This window comes from Schistocerca nitens, chromosome 7 (genome assembly GCF_023898315.1).
Source record: "Schistocerca nitens isolate TAMUIC-IGC-003100 chromosome 7, iqSchNite1.1, whole genome shotgun sequence".
Lineage (NCBI taxonomy): Eukaryota > Metazoa > Arthropoda > Insecta > Orthoptera > Acrididae > Schistocerca > Schistocerca nitens.
The window spans coordinates 481276418-481303077 of record NC_064620.1 but is presented as its reverse complement, the minus strand read 5'-3'; the positions used below and the strand labels follow the sequence as shown (position 1 = coordinate 481303077).

At 43.7% G+C, this 26660-nt stretch overlaps 1 protein-coding gene across 1 annotated transcript in view; it reads right to left on the bottom strand.

Moving 5' to 3' along the window:
- LOC126194888 (zinc finger and SCAN domain-containing protein 22-like) overlaps positions 1-26660 on the bottom strand; it is an 820246-nt gene that overhangs the window by 201148 nt on the left and 592438 nt on the right. The window contains exon 6 of the mRNA XM_049933238.1: positions 2800-2965. Coding sequence (XP_049789195.1) covers positions 2800-2965 — 166 coding nt within the window. The remainder of the gene's footprint in view (positions 1-2799; positions 2966-26660) is intronic.

Sequence of the window (26660 nt, the reverse complement as noted above, 5' to 3'; positions counted from 1 at the left end):
GTCTGGGACCGCACGACCGCTACGGTCCCAGGTTCGAATCCTGCCTCGGGCATGGATGTGTGTGATGTCCATAGGTTAGCTAGTTTTAAATAGATCTAAGTTCTAGGAGGCTGATAACCTCAGAAGTTAAGTCCCACAGTGCTCAGAGCCATTTGAACCATTTTTTTGTGAACCACTAGAATCGCAGCAGGTAAACCGGCCCGGAATAGGGCAGTGTGATGCCCACCGTTGTTAGTCGAGCAGCGGTCATGTACCAAATAGTTTTATCTTATGACTTAGGTTTTACAAATCTTATGGAAAAGAATGACCATGAGAGCAGTTGTTTTTTTATTTTTGTGGCAATGATTTTATATCAGCTGGTGTGCCTCATGTATTTTTATATCCAAATGGTTTACAAATGTTAAGCTACATTCACGTATGTGGTACTGTACTAATCCTAATGTATATAGTATAATTCATGTAAGCCCTCCCTCAAACCTGTCATGTTATATCTTCACAGATCCCATGATGGCACCGTTAGTGTGTTGAAACCGGTCATCCAATAAACAGTTTTTAAGCGATCTTGGCTTTTGTATTATTTCTACAACAGAGCGATCGCCCCACTACACAATATGTCTTCACTGCAAAATAAGGAATAGGTTCCCATACATGGACGTGACTCGAAAACATTTTCAGTAACATAACGAGTACTTTCTCGTCGACGGCTGGTGTTCATCAGATAAGAAGGTATCGACAGCAGTGCCCCATGGAAGTGTGACAGAACCGCACTTATTCTCTACACACATAACTGACCTTAGAGATATGATGAGCACCGATCTTCGATTGTTTGCTAAGGACGCTGTAGTACCTAGTGAGTCCCAGTTCCGTTAGGACTGTACCTATGAAAAATGAAAGTCGTCTATTACCTTCACAGAATCACTGTAATTATTCAAAACAGTCCTCCCCTGAATCCATACAGAGCTGAAATAATTTCAGACGTGTTTTGAAACAGTCACTGCAGTCCTTTTTTGCAATTGCATTTAGTCCTGCAGCGCAGTTTTCTTGGATGTCGTTAAATGCGTCGATAAGGAATGCTTCCATTGACAACTTCAATTTGGGGAACAACCAGAAGACGGCTGGAGCCAAATTCCCCGAACAGGGCCGGTGATCCAGGATTGTGATCCATTTGCTGGCTAAAAACTCTCGCACGATCTTCACTTTGTGGACTGAAGCGATGTTATGGAGAGCGACCAGGGTACTGGCTATCAGTATTCAGGTCGGATTCGACCAATTCTCGCCCAAAAAACACAAAGCTCAACAGAAAACTGGAGGCTGCCTCGCTTTCCCAACACCATTTTGCGACGAGTTTCAGACACAAACTCTTATACTCACTCAGGAGGCGTGCTTCAGCGATGCTAGCGCTTTGACTTTCTACACCGTTATTGCTGGAACTTGAAGGATCGTAATGCCTCAGTCGCCACGAGATAGCATTGGATTTTAGAATTTCACATAAGAAGTCCTAGCGGAACTGGGACGCACTATCTACACGGGAAAGAGTTATCGTTGAGCGACTGTTGAAGGACAGAGGATCGCTTAGACAGTATTTCTATTTGTTGTGATGGATGGTAGCTTACTCTAAATGTAAACAGGTGCAAGTTAATGCAGGTGAGTAGGAAAAACAATCCTTTAATGTTCGAATACACTATTTGTGTTCAGCTGCTTGACACAGTCACGTCGAATAAATATAAAAACATAACATTGCGTCCGCAGCTCGTGTACGTGTGGTAGCGTTCTCGCTTCCCACGCCCGGGTTCCCGGGTTCGATTCCCGGCGGGGTCAGGGATTTTCTCGGCCTCGTGATGACTGGGTGTTGTGTGATGTCCTTAGGTTAGTTAGGTTTAAGTAGTTATAAGTTCTAGGGGACTGATGACCATAAATGTTAAGTCCCATAGTGCTCAGAGCCATTTGAACCATTTTTGAACGTAACATTGCAGACCGATATGAAATGGAACAAGCATTTAAGGTTGGTAGTAGCGAAGGCGAGTGGTGGACTTCATTTTATTTCGACAATTTTAGAGTAGTGTAACTTATTTACAAAGTAGATTGCGAATAGAATTCTTACCATAACGTTATTGAGTATTGCTCTAGTGTTCTGGATCTCCACCAGACCAGTTTGAAGGAAGACGTCGAAGCAATTCAGAGGCGTGCTGCTCCGTTTGTTATCAGTAGGTTCGATCAGCACGCGAGTGTTACGAAGATGATTCGTGAACTAGAACTGGAGTTCTTGGAGGGACAATGATGAGAAAATTTAGAGAACCTGTATTTGAATTAGAGAGCAGAACAATTCTGTTGCCTCCGACGCACATTCCGCGTGAGGACCGCGAAGACAAGGAAAGTATAATTACGGCTCGTACGAAGATATTCAGCGTTTCTCCCTCGCCCTATTTGTGAGTGAGACAGCAAAGGAAATGACTAGTGGTGGTAGAAGGTACCCTCCGCCAACTGATTGTGATTTCATTTTTCTTCTCCGTCCCGGGAGCGTATACATCAGTTCGAAAACACATTTTCTACTGATGTTTGCTGTTCCTTGTGTGCATTGCCATCAACATCGCACTGATTCCTGAATCGAAGTGCTTGGTTTGCGGTCTATTACCATCTGTTTAACATTGGAATTAAAATATGGTAAACCCGGTATAGACTGGATCTGTTGGTGAAATCTGCCTTCTGTAGCTTGATTCTTTGGTAGACAGCGCTGTGGAAGCTCTGGAAATATTCGTGAACTGGTTTCCCTGCCACCGTTAAGCAGCAAGGTGTACTCACCGGTGTGGAGGAAGAGGTGGTTCTTCAGGTTTGTATGCTTGCTGAAGCCCCGGTTGCAGATGTGGCACTTGAAGGGCCACGAGCCGTTGTGGACGTACATGTGCGACTTGAGGTCCCCGGGCGTGGGGAAGGACTTCGAGCACAGACCGCACTTGTGGGGCTTCTCCTGTGGAATCAGAAAGACACAGTGATAAGTGGGCAAGTCCTATTCATAGGCGAAGCTTGGCTTAAGGGCTCAAGGCACAATAAATAAAATAGTGTGCTTTTAGTGATCTAATATTTAACGCAGTACAGCTCTGAGACCCTGGATTTGACTCGAGGTGACTACCTCAGACATCTCGGAGGTACCATGACCATGACGCTAAATGACAATCAACTTGAAATACTGTACAGTGATACAACTGAAGGAGCGACAAATGGAAAACATTTTTTTTGTAAATTAATTGCATGTTTTATGGATGCAAACTTAAAACGTTTACAAACAAACACGTGTAGGTGATGATCAAAGTCACAAAAAATTAAAACAATTACTTACAATCGATCAAAAATGTGCAGCAGCTAAGTAAAGTATTTGGGGTTGAATGTTGATGAGAATCTTTCCACAAAATGATTGAAATTTCTGGCAGTGAGGTCTGTTGTATGAATAGAACGCCAACGATTAGCCTAAATAAGTCGCATCTGCCTCTAGAAATCATTATAAAGACGTACCTGCCTCTATACTAGACAGTGGAATCACTAGCCCAGAAAATGTTTCATGCGCCTTAAGGTAGGCAACCCATATTGCATCATCCACTCCCAGACAGATAAAAAAATGAACTGATCGTGTCGCATTGTTGGCCGGGAGGCCCCATCCGGGGAAGTTCGGCAACCGAGTGCAAGCCTTTTTTCAGTTGACGCCACAGTGGGCGAATTGCGTGCCGGGGAGCGGGATGAAATGATAATGAGGACAACACAATACCCAGTCCACGAGCGGAGAAAATCTCCAACGCGGCCGGGAATCGAACCCGAGCCCGCTGCATGGTAGGCAACAACGTTACCACTCAGCTAAGCAGGCGGACTCCCAGGCATATGATCTCAGTTGTGTTGCCTACCTTAACGTTCAAGAAATATTTTCTGGTCCAGTTTTATTTTTACCATCTTGTGTGTTAGGCTGCAAGTGTGAGGTTGCACAGGAAAAGGCGAGCTATATATGAAATTGCTCTACACATGCTGCAGGAGAGCATATTACAGAAGTTTGCACAGGCTTACAAGACCAATTCTGTGGAAGCAGAATATTTTCCCACAATATTAGAAATATGCCCCTTAGTTCCAGTCATCAGAAATAAGGGAATGGAACACTGATGACGAAGAGGCGGCACAGAAAAATTATAGCAAAAAGCATACTCGAGAGAAGAAATAGCTTTCTGCATTATGCGACGATGACGGCCTTGCTGCAGTGGTAACACCGCTTCCCGTCAAATCACCGAAGCTAAGCGCTGTCGGGCTGGGCTAACACTTGGGTAGGTGTCCATCTGGTCTGCCGAGCGCTGTTGGCAAGCGGGGTGCACTCAGCCCTTGCGAGGCAAACTGCAGAGCTACTTGTTTCAGAAGTAGCGGCTCCGGTCTCGTAAGCTGACATACGGGCGGGAGAGCAGTGTGCTGACCACATGCCCCTCCATATCTGCAGCTAGTGACGTCTGTGGGCTGAGCATGACACAGCGGCCGGTCGGTACCGTTGGGCCTTCCAAGGCCTGTTCGGACGGAGAAACGGGCCTCAAAGGACAACGCGTCCGAGTTCTCTCCAGTGTGAGGGAAAAGCTTTAAATATGTTTTACTCTAGAGGGGTATTATCGATGTTGTTATAGGATATGAGCGTTACTCAAATATTTGAAGAGAATAGGATGTCGGGTCACTGGTAATTGTCACAGTGGAGAAACTGAACTGTTCGACACTATATTCTTGTCATTTTCAGATGCGTTACCGTGCAGCCTGCGAGAAAATTGAAGAAGGGGACGGAACAGTGGAAAAAAATCACACGAGACGAATCAGAGTGGCACGAGTTAAACAAAATAGCCGAAAAAGTGTCCACGGTAGAAAACTGGCCTCAATGTAAGGCAATTTAGCAACACCGTGTAAAACTATATACGACAAATATTCTGTGTGTAGGTAATTCGTATGTAATTCCTGGACAACCTACCCAAAAAATGTAGTATTCAGAAACTATTTCGTCCAACTTGTTCTGTGCAAGTCGACACTAAAAAACATACGTGAAAATAATTCAATGAACTAGTTAATGTGAACGGACGTGAGTTTTATAAGAAAGCAAGGCGTTACACATAGAAGAGTTGTATGAGCTATTTTTAAAGTTCGTTCACTTCGATGAGTATTAATGCGCCATTTTTTATGGTAACCTGGATATAATCGTATGTGGTTGTAATTTTAGATGGTTGAAGCGAGGGAGGGGCATCCTTATTCATATTAATAACATAAAAATTTATTATTTGCGTTTGCTACTGCGATATGATTTCCGTTTAGGTACCAAAGAAATCCACCCTAAAATACGGCACCAAAGTAATCTACATTAAGAATACCAAATACGTTGGTAGATGTCAGTCTTTTCAGATGCAATAAGTTTTTGTACTTATTGCCAAGTTTAATTCTAGGGGTACGATACGTTTTCAAACTCACAGAATCAGTTGTATCAAAACTAACATATTTTAAATCTGGTCATTCTTGGAAAAATTTCTGCAGACGCCCATGGGTGCATGTCTTTTGTATAACATTTGTTGTAAGACCCCAGAAATATAAAATTAGAAAACAAAACGTAATTACAACTAGACCCGCAATCGAAATCTCGAGCCCAAGTATTTTAACGCAAAATTACACATTTGCGTGTCGTACATTTCAGTATATTGTTGCCAAATTGCCTTTCATTAGCGTTCATTTTCTACCGAAAATATGCGCACGACGAAATTTTGGAGCAGATTTACGGAAAATATGCACAGGTGATACGCGAGAGATTGCACTGCGACGTCCAAGAGCTTCAGTTTTGGTTCATCTTAGATACTATTACATTAATAATTTTAAGGAGTCAGGTGATAATTACTATTTCCTTGAAAATAGTTACCGAATAATATTATTACTCGTTATTATAAACGATAAAAAGGTACCATTTGCTCTATTTTTAGGTGGAAGAATGTACCAACACTAAATCAATTGAGACGTCACCTTTGAAATATTTATGAATGACTGTGCTCATAAACCTCTTCCATTATTTGATTTTCAAACAGCTGAGCAGAACTGAACGTACTCAGACATTTCGCTCTTTACCTATTCTGATCAACACTAAACTGACACACAATATTTTTAGCGCAACGCAATCTCACTTTCAAAATTGCCTACAAAAGAATGGCCCTGACTAACAATAACCATGAATCACTTACGTCACAAAAATCTTCGTTACACGAACTACTGCAATACAGCGAGCGCCACTACTGCCAGCTAACTAAAAGATACTAACTACTGAAGGCACTAACTACTGTTAGGCATTGTCAGCAAATGAAAGATTTTGATAGAGAACAAACAATGTATTTACCTTAATAATGTTCCAAAGTCATCATTCAATATTACAAATTTACTCTTTCTGATGGACACACGTCCAGATCGTCCGCTCTCAAAATTCTGCCATTTCTCTCCCCACATCCACAACTACTGGCGGCTCACCTCCAACTGCGCAACGCTACGCGCTGTTCACATCCAACTGTCCAACACTACAATGGTGAATATTCCAACAATGCCAACCAGCCACAGACTGCACACAGCACAGCTAGTGATTTTCATACAGAGCGCTAGGTGACGTCACCAACATAAACACCTAAACAGCGTACTTACACAATAAATACGTGGAAGCATTCCAAATAGGAAAAGACAGCATGTTCATCCAGGTAACCAAACGACTAAGGCAAAGTCGAATGGCTTCATGACGGGACGACTTCGAAGCTTGAGCTGGAGTGCAGCATGAAGACGGCGCGGTCCTGCGGATGGACAAGTACCCTTGTAGGTTGGGGGCAGCGACTAATGCTAACAGGTGTGGCAGCCTCGCGCTCCGGAGACGCGGACATGCACCCTGACGCATGCAGATGAGGCAGCTAGCAGCCAGTGGTTGGTTGCGCCTCCGCGGACGCCGCGCTACACGGAGACAGTCGGACACGGCCATCGCTCTCCGCTGGGACGGACACCGTGCCGTCTTCTTCAGCCTGCACTGCGCGGCCTACACACGCCGGCGTTGCCTCTTTATCTGCTCCGCGCTGATCTCTCGTTGACGACAAACGAACGCGCTCGTTTGCACACCAGCGTGAACCAAAATCTCTCACACAGCGGCACACGTATAACTTTTGCCGCTTTATGGTAGCTGCTTTGTCCTACCTGACGACGATGGCTGTGCGCACTTACAATGAACAAGCGAATAACCTGAAGCTGGTAATGAACTAATTTTTTATTCCGGCAATGTAATTTCCGTCTACCTCGGTTCTAACCAATGTTTCGGAAAGGTTTCGCTTGGTTCTAAGGTAAATGCCGTCCGGGAAATCCCCTCCCAAATATTCACCCTCTGCCCCACTACCCGCACGCTTGTTATTTGAAAAGTCCCTGATTCTACAATGGCTCAGAACTCGAACAGCACGTCTACATCTGCTGTTGGGAAACTTGTTTTTGCTGAAAGTAACATGGGTAGATGTCAGTATTTAAATATCCTAAAGGAAAATGTGGAATGGTGCTAATGGCTTGGGCTTAGGCACAGATAATTATTTTCAACAAGACAATGACCATAAGCATACAGCGAAAGTTGTTCGTCTGTGACATACTCCCCGTATTTTCAAGTTTCGCACACAGAGCTCAGACCTTAATCCAGTGGAATATCTTTTGAATACGCGGGGAAGAATCATCAGAACACAAGAAATTCGTAAAAAGCTCTGCTGTGAAATAACGTCTACAGCAACAATTGCGAAATAGAGGGAGGCGGCAAATAAAAGTGGCCCGGACGAGTGGAAGTGATGGGACGTGAATACATGCATACAGCCACATCCCGTGACGCGCATCCACGTATCACTGCCAGTGGCGCAGGTCAAAGGGGACGACGGTACTCACAGTGGAGCAGCTGGTGTTCGTTGTGGAAAGTTACACGGCAACAAAGGCGTGAACACCGTGTGTTATGTTGTTTCCTGAAAAGTTTAATGGTGTGAAACTGTCAGCAAAGTGTCCGAAAATGGCGTCAGATAGGATCTGTTTTGAACAACAAGAAACACATCGAAACGTGCCCGCACACCATAAAATGTGGCTGTGGTTCACGAAAATGGATCAGAGTCCTTCCAAATCAACCCTACAACTATCGCAAGAGACCGGCATATCACTTCGACCATGTGGACGAATACTCCACCTTGACCTGCACATGCATCCCTGCTGAGTGTCTGTTGCTCATGCACTAAAGGCAGCAGACAGTCCTCAGCACCTCCAGTTTTGTGATTTCACTGAGATAACAGTGGAAGTCCTGAACATGGGTGTGCTCTTTATGTCTGCTAAAGCCTGGTTTCATCTGAGTAGCTATGTCAGCCCACAGAATCACAGGTTCTGGGCAGCGGAGAATCAGCATAACTTCCACGAAAACACCATCAGATCAGAGGGTTCGGATTTGATGTGCAGTGTCCGCGTGTTGCATTATTGGTTCCATCTCCTGTGGCAGCATTAACGGAGGAGGAAATGACCTACAGTTACTTCCAGCAGGATGGAGCTATTGCCCACACAGGCAGCCGAACCTTGGAGCACATTTACACAATCTCCACGTCTGACAGAGCTGTTAGCAGGGATTAGTCTGGTCATGGCCCTAGCTGGCCAGCCAGGTAACATTAAGTGGCTGAGTGCAATTACTTTGTACGGGGAGCCCTCAGGCCTAAGGTGTGTTGGAGATATCCTCATAATCTTCAAGAAATACAGCAGAATATCACGGTTGAGACTGCAGCAATTCCACCACTCCACTTTCGATCCGCCTTCAGCAGCTTGCCGACAAGATACAAAAAATTGCAAGAGAGGAATAGAGGTCACTTTCAACATCCGCTGTAGTTAGTTTAGTACTGTATTTCCTCTCCTGTGCTGTGTTTCTTTGTACACTGGAACTCTGTCCTCCACGCCACTTTTAATTGCCCTACCCAGTATTACCTCAGAGATTACCAATAAACTGGTTCACTGCATGCAAAAAACGTTTACAAAACTGATACATTGATGCGGTAACTATTAACATTTTCATTAAATTTAAGTGCATTTCAATTTTTTTGTATGTATGAATACTTTTTCCCCACTGTGTAAAGCCAGCTGAGCAGAATTTTAGAAAACTAGCTTGTTGTTGTGGTCTTCATTCCAGAGACTAGTTTGATGTAGCTCTCCATACTACTCTATCCTGTGCAAAATTCTTCATCTCCCAGTGCCTACTGCAACCTACATCCTTCTGAATCTGTTTAGTGTATTCATTTTTTGGTCTCCCTCTACGATTTTTACCCTCCACGCTGCCCTTCAATACTAAATTTGTGATCCCTTGATGGCTCAGAACTTGTCCTACCAACCGGTCTCTTCTTCTCGTCAAGTTGTGCCACAAACTCCTCTTCTCCCCAATTCTGTGCAATACCTCCTCATTAGTTATGTGATCTACCCATCTAATCTTCAGCATTCTTCTGTAGCACCACATTTCGAAAGCTTCTATTCTCTTCTTGTCGAAACTATTTATCGTCCACGTTTCACTTCCATACATGGCTACACTCCATACAAATACTTTCAGAAACGACTTGCTGACACTTAAATCTATGCTCGATGTTAACAAATTTCTCTTCTTCAGAAAAGCTTTCCTTGCCATTGCCAGTCTACGTTTTACGTATATCCTCTCTACTTCGACCATCATCAGTTATTTTGCCGCCCAAATAGAAAAACTACTTTAAGTGTCTCATTTCCTAATCTAATTCCCTCAGCGTCACCCGTCTTAATTCGATTACATTCCATTATCCTCGTTTTGCTTTTGTTGATACTCATCTCATATCCTATTTTCAAGACACTGTCCATTTCGTTCAGCTGCTCTTCCAGGTTCTTTGCTGTCTCTGACAAAATTACAATGTCATCGGCGAACCTCAAAGTTTTCATTTCTTCCCCAGACTACAAATAACGAGCTTAATTAATCCTTTTATATGCACAGATTGGGAAGGGAAACCCAGACTGTTAGTTTACCAAATAACGTCTCTGTTCGTGATCTTTAATTCTAATAAATACAGTTATCCCACATTAACAGCGGTGTATGAAACTTTTTTTCTATGACTGTAATTGTTGACAGCCAATGTTCCAGCTTCACTGAGGCTGCTCATCAGCCGTTGTGACGTCACCACAGCCTCGCACCTCCTGCGGTGACGACGGCGCTCCGCCGCTGGTGATGACTCACTTTGGCCGGCCTTAGAGCGCGTACGGCACTAAATTAACCGGCCTTCCTGTTCGCTGCTGCTGGGAGCGTCCAGTAGATGCCTGTCTGCGGTGTCCAGGAGCAATCTCACGTAATGCCAGGAGACCGTTCCGCTAATGAACGCGCAGGCCACATTACAGGAACGGCGACGAATAAAACGGCCAACTTTACTTCTCGCCGCTGCATTAGACGCTGCAGACAACCGGTACCGCGCTTCGAACCAAATGAACCGGTGACTTCACAGCCGCCGTCCTCTTCGTTTTGTTTCCGGGATGTGCTTTAAGTCACCAGCCGACATGCGTGCGTTACGTCACTAATAGTTACATTAGCAGGCTAACATGAATATTCTCAACTAAAGCTACAAAAGTGCATTTGTTCCATTCTCCTGACATCTCGTAGCAGCTACCAGGAACCTCGGAGCAATGTTACATGCCATCTAGCAATTAATTATAGAAATCCGCAATAAGGGGTGTACCACACCCCTACACACCACAGCCGGGTTAATACACCACAGAGATAACGAGAGTATACCGCAAATATGATTAAGTGATAGTGAGTTCATAACGTCACACAGAAACTATACAAAAATCGCCGAAACTAAAAACAGTATCGCAAGGGTAAATAGGGAAGTGCGGCAAGGTGTAGCCTTTCGCCTATTCCTTCTTCGTTTTCTTGGCATTTATCCTGTACCTCCAGCCGGTAGGCACCTACCTACGCTATTCATCAAATAGTCAACAAATAAAAACTTTTTTCTGCATCTGGTTTGTAAATGGGTGGATGCACATAATTTTGCGGTGCTGAACTCAATGGTAAAATCGAGTTTTCTCTATGAGTTCACGTTTCCTAGATATACAGCAAAATCACAAACATTACTGTTGAACACTGGAAGATTTAAAACAAGCAACAAATAGTAATCAGAATTTTGGAGCTCAGTCCCATGTAATATGTATACAGAGTGTTCGGAAACTTCCGTTACACACGTCTAGGACTTGTAGAGGTGAGTGAGTGCATAATACTTTGGATAGGAACCCATATTGTCCGTAAACGTACCGTTTCAGTGCTACAACCATTTGGAAACACGTTGATAACGCGACCACTTTTACAATTAATTTATTAGGTGTGACCCAGTACATTCCCTCTTTTACAGTTCCATTCATTAATAACCAAAGAATGAGGAAGGAAACTTACTCAATTTTGAAACTTCCTGGCAGATTAAAACTGTGTGCCCGACCGAGACTCGAACTCGGGACCTTTGCCTTTCGCGGTCAAGTGCTCTACCATCTGAGCTACCGAAGCACGACTCACTCCCGGTTCTCACAGCTATACTTCTGCCAGTATCTCGTCTCCTACCTTCCAAACTTTACAGAAGCTCTCCTGCGAACCTTGCAGAACTAGCACTCCTGCTGTGAGAACCGGGCGTGAGTCGTGCTTCGGTAGCTCAGATGGTAGAGCACTTGCCCGCGAAAGGCAAAGGTCCCGAGTTCGAGTCTCGGTCGGGCACACAGTTCTAATCTGCCAGGAAGTTTCATATCAGCGCACACTCCGCTGCAGAGTGAAAATCTCATTCTGGTTACTCAATTTTCACAAACAATTGCAACTCCTATTCAGGTGTATGGCGTCTCCTTGGAGCACAATAGTCATGTCTGCTGACGGTGAGATATTCGTTTCTCGAAGGCGTTTCGTAACTGTGACGAAAAGGATACGCGATGGAGTCGGACGTCATGGATAACGATCTTGATTAAGGCGATGAGCAGCCCTATCATTACCATGAGCTTTGTATACACATGGATCATGTCAGTGTATTCTGAAAACGTTTACTCAGCTATGTTGCTCTAACACTCAGACACGTGAATGAGGTTCGAACAAGGTAAAATAGGTAGGATACGCGACAAATGACATTAGCTGGTCCGACATAAGCACCCCTCCCCCTTACTGTGACTACCTTGCTCATACCTACCTAGCAAACATGTTTTCAAAAGTCTGTAGCACGGGAAAAGTAGTTCCCGGACATGAGTTCCTGTTCAAAATGTTATGTACACACTCCCCTCCATTTTCACCTTTAATCTTCCTTGGTGTTCGAAAAGTACGTCAGCGATGATCTCGTTTTATCCGCCGTTTGATCACTCTCCCTAACAAGACACCAGCAGCAGTCGACCATCATCGAAGGGTTCCAGTGACCTTGATAATGGTGTTCCATGGTACAGGTGACTTATTGTAAGTGTTCAACCTGTGCATCGCTTGGGCTACCAAAACTTTCCGGGAAGAAATCAAGCGACATTCTGCACCGAATGTTCTTGCAGCTGTCGATCAGATCATTCATAATGGAAACAAGGTTATCTCAATCAAAACGCCTGTCAAATTGTACTGGAGGAGGACCAGCAGGTAGTGTGCTATTCGTGAATTTGGTATCAAAGGTTGGATCTTTCATCACCTTTCTTTTTCACGATTGATCAAATACATCTTCTTTCAGCTTTGTTTCAGTCAGCTGTAGAACTTTTTTTTTTTTTTTTTCAAATGATTCAAAGCCTGACGATAAAAAAAAATCTTTAAAACTCAAAACTCATATTCTGGGCATTTTGAAAGGTAGATTCAGATTCTACACATCAGATCATATACTGATACAATGCATCCCGATGCAAAATGGCTCTTGAGTAGTATTACTGGATTTGGCAATGTTGGTAGTAGCGTAATAAACAGCCACTCTGAAAGTACTTGAGATTTCGCTAAACATCTGAACTTCTGTACGGAATTAATCTGTGGATCCACGGTGCACAGTGATTGTCTCTTAGAATAGAACGATCTAATACATAGGCTTGACTTTGCTCATCGTTGCCCATTGTTTTCCTACCTCGCCAAACGCTATACAGCACCATCTCGTCAAGTAACACCGAACAGATGCCCGAAACTTGTGAGTTATTGAGATATAGCATTGCGGATAATGGGTAGAGGTTGTTACAACCATAATAGCAGCATGGAAAAATTTCCGAAAGTGCAGAGGATTTCTTACTTAAAACCCCGAGACCGCCGGAAGACCAGGAGGAAATAAGGAGTAAGCTCATGGCAAACAGGTGCAGGAAGCAGTCGGTAGGGATGTGGGGAAAGGGTGCAGTGGCAGGAGGGACCCGTGTGTCCTCAGCTCATTAACCATACGGCGCAGCGCAGTTGGGCAGTGGCATATGGCCGCGCCATTATAACCGTCCGGGAGGAAGCGCCTCACCTGTCTGCGTCTTAATGTGGGCCACGTAAGCATATGTTACAGGGCAAGGCGATCACACATTGTGTCTTTATTAGCGCGGGCATGCAAGCACACATGAAGAAGCTTAGCTACAAAACAAGGTAATGTTATTGTCATTCTTCACGCGCTAACGAATGAGACCAATCACAGTGATCGCTCTATCTGAACAAGCAAACAAATTTACATGTACCAGAGGATGCGGTTTCCTCCTGATAGTTTTTCCTTAATGGGTGGATTGGCTACTAAAGATCAAGAAATACACACATAAAACTCGCGACCGGGTAATTATTTAAGGTAGTCGGGAATCCTTACAAAAAGTTACTCACGTATTCCACTTCGAGAACTGAGAAACCTTAATGTATAGATAAACAGGCAAAGGTTGCGTGCTATTGGAAATAACACATTAATTATTATAAAGATCGCTGCTTTCCATACGGGGGATGACTACTTTTGTTACGTATACATGCAAAACATCGTTATTATCTCTAGTTTATCCAGTCTTCCTCTGTATTGAACGTTTCTGCTATTTTACTGAGATTTTAGCAAAGAAATATCTGTTTACATGGAGTCTCTGTAGTTCTATATTAGAAGTTCCTCCCGTCGTTACCGATAAGAAACCAGACTGCAGAACTTGGCAGGCACTCTGGTAAAAACCGCATATGATATTTGTGAATGCCAATCTGAACTCGTTTAAAAGGAAGAGCGGAAACTTTTCACGAACACAGAATAGAGGAACTGTTTGTAATGTTACAAGTTCACCTTTCACTGGAAGTTCATTAAATTTCTTTCCCAGCAAGCTTCTACTCTCGACAGCATGCAAACTTTGAGTCCGTTCAGTTGTACGATACAACTGCATTTTGCTGAAACGAATGAAAATATGAGATAAAGTTGTTCTCTTGTGCAGGGTGATTCAGTTGCCCCTATCTGTGGGGTCCATGCAAGCCGCAACACCCTAAAATATCATGCGCAAATTTTCATATTTTCTCGCTCCCGACACACAAACAATTAGTCCTCCACAAAAATTCACAGGACCATTTTTAAATTTCATGTAGTTAAATTTTGTACTGGTATTTTTTTGCTGGAGACCGTAGTTTCTCTGTTATTCAAGAAAAGCCTACAAAAGTGACTTTCAAGCGGGTTTTTCTTGAATAAATGGGAAACCATGGCTTCCAGCGAAAACGTATGACACTACAAAATTTAACTACATTAAATTTCCTACAAAAATATCCTGTTCACATTTTCTGTGAGACTAACAGTTTATATATAGCGAGTGAGAGAATATGAAATCGTGCACATCGTTTTTGGAGGCGTTGCAGGTTGCATAAAACCCAAAGTAGGAACAACTGAATGACCCTGTATGAAAAATTTGGGTGGTTCTTGAAATATACATTTCACGGTCGCGTCCTGTGCTACGGGAATGCTGGTAGACTGGGGTTGTGTGCCTTCACAGACCTTTTTGGAGTTGGATCCCTACATCCCGCTGATTTTCATGTACTAACGTACTGCCCTTTAGCGGTTTATTAGTTTGGTCTGACAACGAATGTTGGGCTCTATGTTCCAGCCTACACTTACGGCTTAGTTACAAGTCACCTTAACGTATGGTTTTAGTGCCTTGAAACCTGTTGTGATCTGATAATAAACAGACTAAATACAGCTGAATCTTGAAAACTAGTAAAAATAGCGTAACTACTAGGTAGGTGAGTGGGACATAAAAACTAGAAGCGGAATAAATGATGACCACCCATGGATGACCCGCGTCTCGAGTGTGATACATTGTGAAAGAACTGCAGAAGCTAGCTAGTATTAGACAAATGCGAACTCACATAAAATGGTTCAAATGGCTCTGAGCACTATGGTACTTAACTTCTGAGGTCATCAGTCCTGTAGTACTTAGAACTACTTAAACCTAACTAACCTAAGGACAACACACACGACCATGCCCGAGGCAGGATTCGAACCTGCGACCGTAGCAGCAGCGCGGTTCCGGACTGAAGCGCCTAGAACCGCTCGGCCACAACGGCCGGCTCCCTTGTTACGTCTTTGTTACGAAATACACTATATTTATTTAACAAATGAAAGTTGTGAACAAATAAATGTGGATTTGTAGAAAATAAATGCGTGGTGTAATGACTGGCAGTTATCTCTTAATATTAGCAAGTGTAACTTACGGCGTATAACAAGGCGAAAATCCCCATTAATTTACGAGTACAAAATAAATGCCCAGTCTTTGGAAGATGCAACATCTGTCAAGAATCTGGGTGTGACTATTCGAAATGATCTCAAATGGAATGATCAGATTACACAAGTAACGGGTAAGGCCAATTCTAGATTGCGGTTTATTAGTAGAATCCTGAAGCAATGCAGTCCTTCAACAAAGGAAATAGCTTGCAATAAGTTAGTTCGTCCAGTCTTGGAGTATTGTTAGTCTGTATGGGGCACTTACCAGTTGGGTCTGATTCAAGAGATTGAGAAGGTCGAAAGAAGAGCGGCACGATTCGTGACTGGTACATTTAGCCATCGCGAGAGCATTACAAATCTCATAGAAAGTTTGAAGTGGGAACACTTGCAGATAGACGGGGCGCTAAACAGAAGGGGCTGGTCACGAAATTCCGAAATCCGATCTTCACCGAGGATGTAGAGCATATATTATTACCGCCAACTTTCAAATCGCGCAATGATCACCATTCAAAGATAAGGGAAATAAGAGCTCTTACTGAGGCGTTTAGAGTCGTTTTTCCCGAGTGGAACAGAGGGGGAGAAATATGACTTTGGCACGAATTGTATCCTCCGCCACACACCGCTTGGTGGCTAGTGGAGTATATATGTAGATGTAGATATGTAGATGTAGATATCTATCTCTTTAGACAGCAAAATTTCAAGCTTTTCAAGCGAATCCGAAAGGCATCCTTTACTGAGATGGCCAGAGATCGCGATGTTGATCTGAGCGCCATACTTCATGCACGTATTTTTTTAATGGTTTGGGAAAAGCGGACACAAAAATATTTGACCATTTGACTGTGTAAATTTCCCATCTGCCTTTTCTCTTTCGTTTTAAACAGACCGTCTGATGATGAGTTGTTAAGAATTCGACAGCGACAATGACACCATTTGCGTGAACAGAGTCTAAGATATATAGGTTTAAAAATCGTTGACAAGAAGAATCTCACTTTGTCGCCCCAAGAAAGTACGGCTAGTCTGTGTAAGAAAAAAGACTGCTGACCTGACGTAAACAGATCGCACCAAATCTCCCTCACATTTATAGACATTTGAAACACGACACGAAGTAGTCGTAATTTCGATTTCGAGAATAACGCCCCCATTTGGACGGGAGAATGGCCCTCTAGGTAGTTGTTGACGATGGGCTGTTTCTGCACTTTCCGAGGCGGAACGGCGCGCCGAGACGTTTCCAGAAGAGGGTCTCAGGAGGGTTAGGCCCAGCCGAGCGTGGCGCCAATAATATGATAATTGGGGGCGACATAAGGAGTTGCCAGGCGAAGGGGGGCAAGCAACAAAGGAGCCACGGGGGTCAGGGGTAGATAAGACTGCGCAGACGCGGAAAAGGAAGCGGCCAGAGGAAGCGCCATATGGTGTGCGCCTCGGCTAGGGAGGAAGTCGCGGGACAGGAACGACGCCTTATGGGCGACGGGAGAACGGACAGAAGGCGCTGCGATAGGGCAGCACGCGAACCCTGGCCAGGCCCTCCGCACTACGTCAGCGTGGCTGGCCGCAACGGGTTCCACGTGTTACGTACGTGTTTTCCTACTGAAGTGACTGTGGCAGTCGAGGCTGCTAGAAATACCTTGGTATAATTACCATATCAACATCGTATTCTGAAAGTGGCAAGGTTAGAGTACATTATTATTATTTTAGTGTCCAGGATAGTACGGGACAGTTATTCATAAATTCAACATATCTGCACTATGTACATGAGACTTTGCAGATGTCAGACTGATTCTGAGGCCCAAAATTCGGCCGTCTTGATCGCTGGTACATCTGCTGAAGCCAGATCCTCCAGGGTGCAGGCTTCAGGAAACGTCTGCCAGACCAGGAGGTGTTTACTATCTTGAAGTTGACGACATTCGCAGGTTTCACCTCCAGTAATGTAGCCTCACCGCTTCAAGGTGTACCGCAGGGGAGTGTCGTAGGACCGTTTCTATTCACAATATACATAAATGACCTTGTGGATAACATCGGAAGTTCAATGAGGCATTTTGCGGATGATGCTGTAGTATATCGAGAGGTTGTAACAATGGGAAATTGTACTGAATTGCAGGAGGATCTGCAGCGAATTGACGCATGGTGCAGGGAATGGCAATCGTATCTCAATGTAGACAAGTGTAATGTGCTGCGAATACATAGAAAGAAAGATCCTTTATCATTTAGCTACAATATAGCAGGTCAGCAACTGGAAGCAGAAAATTCCATAAATTATCTGGGAGTAGGCATTAGGGGTGATTTAAAATGGAATGGCTATATAAAATTAATCGTCGGTAAAGCAGATGCCAGACTGAGATTCATTGGAAGAATCCTAAGGAAATGCAATCCGAAAACAAAGGAAGTAGGTTACAGTATACTTGTTCGCCCACTGCTCACCGGTGTGGGAACTGTACCAGATAGGGTTGATAGAAGAGATAGAGAAGATCCAACTGAGAGCAGCGCACTTCGTTACAGGATCATTTAATCATTGCGAAAGCGTTACGGAGACGATAGATAAACTCCAGTGGAAGACTCTGCAAGAGAGACGCTCAATAGCTCGGTACGGGCTTTTCTTGAAGTTTCGAGAACATACCTTCACCGAGGAGCAAGCAGTATATTGCTCCCTCCTACGTATATCTCGCGAAGAGACCACGAGGATAAAATCAGAGAGATTAGAGCCCACACAGAGGCATACCGTCAATCTTTCTTTCCACGAACAATACGAGACTGGAATAGAAGGGAGAACCGATAGAGGTACTCAAGATACCCTCCGCCACTCACCGTCAGGTGGCTTGCGGAGTGTGGATGTAGATGTAGAAGTATTGTTTGCACCCCGTTACTTCAGTGCGCAGTCTATTCATAGTCTGGTAGGGAAATTGGAAGCCAGTTGCGGGTTATTCTTTTGGGTTTGGTTATTACTTCCAGTTGTCTTGTTTCGCGAGAGTTCTTTTCGGCCATAGGAAGGTGATGATGTAATGACTTGTTCGAAGAAAGCTCTTCTCGACTTCAGCCGAGGACATGAAGCTTCGCTTTCAATCGTGTATGCCTGGAACCATTTTTTTGTTTCTCCGTCTCATCCTCTATTGCTGTTCTTCATCTGACCTCCGGTGGGGGGGTGGGGGGGGGGGGTGGGGGGGAGGAGGGGGGGTGCTATTCCTATAAGAATGTACGTTTTCCGCACTATAATTGGTCGAAGGCGACCGGTTACAAAGCGGTCTGTCTCGTTAAGAGCGAGGTCAACGTGCCTGGTGTGTGAGGAGTTCTGCCGGTCTGATGCAGCATATTCTCCTGTAGAAAAACGTAGAGACAGAGCAAAAATATGTAGAACACTTAACTGAGCCGCTGATGTGCTGTTAGTGGGCTTGCACATAATGTTATTACTGATGCAGACTTTGAGCTTCATGTTCTCGCAGTGGTCTTTGAATCTAAGTGTGCGGTCGAGATTTACTCCGAAGCATGGAGCGGTGCCCTAACCCTCAAGTTACTTCTACTTTTTTCCTAGCTTGTCTGTTTCTCAAGTAAAACGCATAGACCTGTGTTTTGGATGGGTTATGCTTTAGGTGGTTATTGTAGTAGTATTCTGCAAGATCTGCGAGAGCTGCAGTCAGTTTCATTTCTAACTACACGAACGTTCTTCCTTGAAGTAGTTGAAAAACTAACATGTTTGAAGCGTTTTTAACATGTCAGTTTTTCAACTGGTCAATCTGAGCTATGATGCCCTGCTTGTTGTGGGTTACAGTATTTTATTTTGACAAGGTTCAGTCCCCCTCCTTCCCGTATCAGGGCTTAATTGTTTTACCGACGTGTGAGTATTTCATGCTGTTTGTTATAGAGCATAGATAATCAGGAGAGGTATCTGTTTTTTTATCATAATGTTTATTGTACGTTTCCTATCTTGTAGACGCACATGTGACGATGTGATTAGGTCTCTCGAAACGGGTCGTGTTCCTGTAAAAGTGGTTATACAGCTGAAGTCGGTTTATTTAGGAAACACAGATTACTTCAGCTGCGGTTGCCCTCGACAGAAAGCTATTTGTAAGCGGCCAGAGGTCCCTCTAAGGCTCCGCCCCGAACCCCACCCCTCCCTCAACCAACACTCTCGGCGCCACCCAGGCAACTTTCTTGAGCACATTACAAAAGTACCTGTAAGAAACCTTGGACACCAGTTCAGCCTGGCGGCTGCTATACCGCCTGAAGTTAGTCAAACCTCATATAAGGTGTGTCGAAGGCGTTGCCTAACCCTCAGGCGCAAGAGCAACGCGAGGCTGAGTGCTTGTCGAAGTTTCTGGCATGTATGTTTGTGCATGAACTGACCTCTCGATTATGTCCCATAAATGTTCGTTGGGATTCAAGTCGGGCGATCTGGGTGGCCAAATCTTTCGCTCGAAAGGCTGAATATGTTCTTTAAACAAATCGTGAACAACTGTGGCCCGGTGGCGTGGTGTATTTTCATCTATAAAAATTCCGTGTTGTTTGAGAATATAAAGCCCATGAATGGCTTAAATGGTCTCCAAGAAGGCGAACATAACTAATTACAGTCAAGAATCGGTTCAATTGGACCAGAGGACCCAGTTCATTACATGAAAACACAGCCCACACTCTTATGGGGCCACGACCAACTTGCACAGTGTCTTGTTGACAACTTGGTCCGTGGCTTCGTGGGGTCTGCGCAACACTCTAACCCTACCATCAGTTCTTACAAACTGAAACCGGGCCTTTTCTGACCAGGCCTCGGTTTTCCCGTAGTCTAGGCTCCAACCATATGGTCACGAGCCAGGGAGAGACGTCACAGGCGATGTCGTTCTGATAGCAAAAGCACTCGTGTCCGTCGTCTGCTGCCACAGCAAATTAACGCCAGATTTCGCCGCACTGTCCGAACAGATATGTTCGTCGTGCGTCCCACATTGATTTCTACTTTTATCTCACCAAGTGTTGCTCGTATGTTAGCGCTGACAAGTCTACGCAGACACAGTTGCTCTCATTCGTAAAATGAAGTGAAGGCCGTTGGCCACTGTGTTGTTCGTGGTGAGAGGTAATGTCTGAAATTTAGTATTCTCGGCGCACTCTTGACACTGGATCTCGGAATATTGAATTCCCTAACGATTTCCGATATGGACTGTCCCATGCGTCTAGTTCCAGCTACCACTCAGCGTTCAGTTTTAATTCCCGTCGGGCGGCCATAATCACGTCGGAAACCTTTTCACATAAATCATCAGAGTACAAATGACAAATGCAGTGTCCTTTTATGCCTTGTGTACGCTACGCTACTGCCGTCTGTATATGTGCATATCGCTATTCCATGACTTTTGTATTGGCTTCTTTGTCCAATGAAGTGAAGTGTATACTTTCATCTAAATAAGAGTGTTGTAGAAAAACATTATAAAGTGACTGGTAGTCAAACAACGCAATGGATCCGAAATTCCGCATTATAACCTATTAGTTGTCGGAGACTGTGTTTTAAGATTTACGTAATATCCTCAATTTGCATACAAATTTGGCTTTCTCAAACAGTTTTTTTAAATATCGACTTCCTCTGAAACTTTTCCCAGCAGCAAATACTGTAATCAAATTTTCAAAAACTATAACAATATCATGGCAAAGTGCTAAACAGTGTACGTCCGAACGACTAACCGGGAATTTTACTCAAATCGTTTTGGGCATATTCAGAATGGTTTCATTCCAGTTGACACTATCCATGGAAGTATGTGAACTCATAGTACGCCCCCGTAACACTGGTTAGTAGTGGTATCAGAAAATTAGTATTATGGGATACGTAGTTTATCTTTGGGCAACATGTTTCTTCACAGAAATTCTATACCATTTCTTTCTCGTTGAAATTGGCATTCTGCTGAACTGTCTAACAAAATTGACGCAATTGATGACTTGATGCTGCCGTTCTCAGGATGGTGTCCAGTTATCAACACAGGTGAAAATTGAAAAAAAAAAAAAAGGTTCAAATAGCTCTGAGCACTATGGGACTTAACATCTGAGATCATCAGTCCCCTAGAACTTAGAACTACTTAAACCTAACTAATCTAAGGACATCACACACATCCATGCCCGAGGCAGGATTCGAACCTGGGATCGTAGCGGTCGCCCGGTTCCAGACTGAAGCAACTATAACCGCTCGGCCACATCGGCCGGCCAGGTGAAAATAGTGAGCTGTAGCATGGAATATAAAATTTAAAATTAGTTTGGATTTCTACATTTGTGATATGCTCCAGATAAGAGAATGATGCAACATATGATGCAACAAATGTTATCTTATTTTTCCTTCCTTTTTGAATGTGTGCGTGAGTCTATGGTGATGTCATTAAAAATGCAGGAACACAGTTCGAATCGTAAGTATCAACATTAGTGTTTGTTGGAAGAAGATGTGCTTTAGAAGCTACTCAGGATGCAAGTATTGCAACGTAACGGCCTATGTTTTGATGAAAAATTAAGTAGCTTTACTTGTTCGCTAATACTCTCTTTTGACAAATCCGTCGGAAAAGCGTCTAACGCTATACCTGTAAAAATGCTGTTGTCCGGTTTTCACGGAATTGGTTTTATTTTCGTGTTCCAGTATTTTTGACAATGCTGTCACAGGTAGTTTCCGCATACTTTGACACAAAGCGTCGGACGACGGCTCTGCTATAGAAGAACTGCTCGAGACTGGCAGCGTATTGTGTAGTGACGAATTAGTCACGTTTACGGTAGGCAAGTGTTTACCAGCGCAGGAAACAGACATTCCAGTGAATGGCTCGCTCGCAGCGGGACGAGAATGACGTGTCCGGATGTGAGTAAGTAGTCCGCTGCCTTGTTTGTGCACGGCTTCTGGGAACTGCACGCCGGGACAGCTGTCGGTATGCCTTAATTACAGCACATAATGCACCCTGCGGCCACAAATATAGTGAAACTACCAACATAGCGTAGTTGCAAACCTACACATGCTTACAATGAAAGTGAGTGTTAAAAGTAAGAGACACTGTCATGATAACCATCTGATACTGACAGCAAGCATTGGGTGCCAGACGGAGATCAGGCAGTGGCTTGCCTTTTCAACTCTGTAGCGAAGTATAAGAGCTAATCTTTTTAAACCTCTAGTTGTTCGAGAAATGGATACCACAGTGAAAATCACGTATGTTTTATCTGAAACATGTAGCTAGGCCTTCCAGCGACTTCTCTACTTAGTAACTGCTTCGACTCAGCAGTATCATCGTCATAGAAGGCAGCCGCCTGTGCTATGCCTCAATTTCCTTAAACCGGTTTGCAGCTCACCGTCTGTACCAATATGATGTCGTCGTAGCCAGTGGTTCATGTGAACGAAGAGATGAAAATCAGAAGGCGTCATGTTCGGTGTTTTTGTGGGTGGTCAAATATTTCCCATCGAGAAAGTTACAGGATCGTCGTTGTTGCACCTGTAATGTGTGGCCGAGCGTGTCCTGAAGAAGGAAATGCATGACAGTTACATTATGTGGGCTGCATGCAACCAGGCGGAACCCCACAGCAGAACTTCAACATAGCGGGGGCCCTATGATTCTAAGCATCTTTACGTGCGTATTGCGCGCTTAGAACTGAAAAGTGCAAGATGCAGCAATATACGGGCAGACTACGTTCACTGCGAAACACATAAGCGCAAGGCGTTATCGAATTTTCACTGTGGTTTTAATATCGGCGCCGGCCGCGGTGGCCGAGCAGTTCTATGCCCTTCAGTCCGGAACCGCGAGACTGCTACGGTCGCAGGTTCGAATCCTGCCTCGGGCATGGATGTGTGTGATGTCCTTAGGTTAGTTAGGTTTAAGTTGTTCTAAGTTCTAGGGGACTGATGACCTCAGATGTTAAGTCCCATAGTGCTCAGAGTCATTTGAACCATTTAATATCGCCACGATCGGAAATTGAAAAAAGAATTAGTGTCCATAGTAACTATGATGCTTTCGCTGTATTGTACGGCTGCTACAATGCAAATCCAATGTAATCCTTATTGCAGGAAAAGATGACTGAGAAAAGTTGACTTACCATGCCGTATGGTGTACATAAATGACTAGGCTAGCACACATACTGATTGTCGTGCGTTTTTTGTCTGATATATTCCGGTTATCCCAACAGTTTTTGCTCTCTGCAATTCCCTCTAATGCAATGGAAGTTGTTCCCTGGTGTTGTAACATGTGTTCTGCCATTGTACCCTTTCTTCCAGTCACTATTTTCCGTATGTTCTTTTTCTCGCAGATTGTGCAGCGAACCTCCTCATTTCTTGCCATTTTATGTCCTCCTCGGCACACTGCATCCCAAACGCTATGATTTTCTTCTTTTCCGATTTTCCATCGATGGTTCACTTTCATACAGTACTGTGCTCCAGACGTACATACTTAACAATATCTTCCTCAAATTAAAACAAGTGTTTGATACTAGTAGACTTCTTATAACAAGGCATGCCCTCTTTGCCTTTGCTAGACTTCTTCGTTTTGGCTGCCATGTGTTATTTTATTTCCAAGGTAGTAGCATTCATTCGTCTACTGCGTGGTCCATAATTTTGATGGTATGTTTATCGCTAACCTCATTTCTGCTAATGATCACTACTTTTATTTTTCTTTAGTTTACTCTCAGTCCATATTCTTTTCTGAGTTTAAAATTCTATTCAACAGATCCCGTAATTGTTCCTCACTTTCATAGACGATCTATAACACTTTATTTTAACAAGATGTGATCAGCGTTTCTTCTAAGCACATAACTTTTCACAGAAGGAATAGGAGCTATTGATGATTCTTGATCGAATATGACGATCGATGTCAACATTCAGACGGTTTAATTTCAGGAGTATTGTGGAGCTGACGACTTTGCTATCCTCAGTAAAAGTGAGTTACAACTACATGACCTGTAGAATGTAATAATCTAGTATGGTCGTATAATGGACTGAGATTAAATGGAAGAAATACGAAGGTCATAAGAAGTAGCAGAAATGAAATTAGTGACAAAATTATCAAAACTGGAGGCCACGAAGTAGGGACTGTGAGGGTATCCTGCCACTTTGGAAGTAAAATGACACAATACGGACGCAGCCAGCAGTATATAAAAGTAGAATAGCACAGGCAATGAGGGCATTCCTGGACAAAAAAGTCCACTAGTATCCATTCTCGGTCATAATATGAGGCAGAAAATTCAGAGAATGTGAGTTGGAACACATCGTGGTACAGCAGTGAATCACTGACTGTGGCGAAAAGCGTTTAAGATGTGGTGCTACAGGTGGATGCTGAAAATTAGGTGGAGTGAGAATATAAGAAATGATGAGGTTTTCCACAGTACCGACAAAGAGAGGAACATATGCGAAACATTGACAAGACGAAGGGACGGATAATATAGGACACCAAGGAAGTCTGATAGTATTCAGTGGTAGTGGTAAACACTAACGAATCCACAAAGTATTAGGGGGCTCAATTTTTTAAAATCATTCTTCTGAATGGTTTTATGCAGCCTGCCACGAATTCCACGACGGGGGGAAATGATGTGCGTTCATTTGGCACCTTTTGTCTATGCCCCAGGTGACGTATTTCATGTGCTGCTCGCTGCGGAGCGAAGGAATGGTAAGTTACAAGGGTTGTAAGTTTAATAGTGGCAACTATTTATTTACAGCTCGTACGAAATAGATACATGTTTCAAAGTTTTACTGACCTTCAAAGTAGTCACCAGCATTGTGTATAACGCGTTGCCAGCGATGTGAAGTCGTAGGAAACTCTTAGCAGTGCCAGTTGTGTTGACAGTTCGAGAGGCGCGGTCTATTGCCCGACGAATTTGTAGCACTTCTGAAGCGAATGCCGTGAAGTGTTTCCTTCAGTTTAGGTATCGTGTTGAATTCACGAGCGCCTAAGTGAGGGGAGTGCAGTAGGTGGTGTAGTACTTAGCAGCCCCATCGTTCAAACAAATCAGTAACGTGCTGGAGCATTGTCCTGCAAAATGTTGGTCAGGTCCGGCAGAAAGTGTCATCACTTCTATCACTATGCTGTTAATTTTTGGAACACAGCGTACGACCAGCTTAGAGACAGAAGTGATGACACTTTCTGCAGGACCTGACCATCATTTTCCAGGACAATGCTCAAACACGTACATTGCAAGCTGTTACTGATTTGTTTGAACGATGGGGCTGCTAAGTGCTATACCACCTACAGCACTCCCCTCACTTAAGTGCTCGTGAATTCAATACGATATCTAAACTGAAGGAAACACTTCACGGCATTCGCTTCAGAAGTGCTACAAATTCGTCGGGCAATAGACCGCGCCGCTCGAACTGTGAACACAACTGGCACTGCTAAGAGTATCCTACGACTTCACATCGCTGGCAACGGGTTATACACAATGCTGGTGACTACTTTGAAGGTCAGTAAAACTTTGAAACACGTATCTATTTTGTACGAGCTGTAAATAAATAGTTGCCACTATCAAACTTACAACCCTTGTAACTTACCATTCCTTCGCTCCGCAGCGAACGGCGCATGAAATACGTCACCTGGGGCATAGACATAATGTGCCAAATGAACGCATATCATTTCCCCCCGTCTCGCTACTGCATAATTTGATAACTTACTTTATTTTTGCTGCTCGAGAAATAAAATTTCAGCATCAGGAGTCATGTTTTAATGTATTACTTCTTTACTGCTAACACTATTTGCAACGAAGCTCGCAGTATCCAGTATACCACTCAGTGTAGCCTTCCCGAGAAATTACGTCATTGTACGACACGTATTTCAGGAGACATGAGCGCCATAGACATTCTATGATTTAAAACTAACTTCTGATTAAAATGGCGAGCAGTTAAACTTCAACGTCAGGCACGACGTGCGAATTTATTTCTTATTAACGCTATTCACAACACTCTTTGCTGACGCTTTCTACACGTGTCACTGAATGTACCAGGAAAATAATACCGCTGTACGAGACATAGTTCCAGATATATGGCGTCATAAATGTTAATATGCATGAAAATCTTGC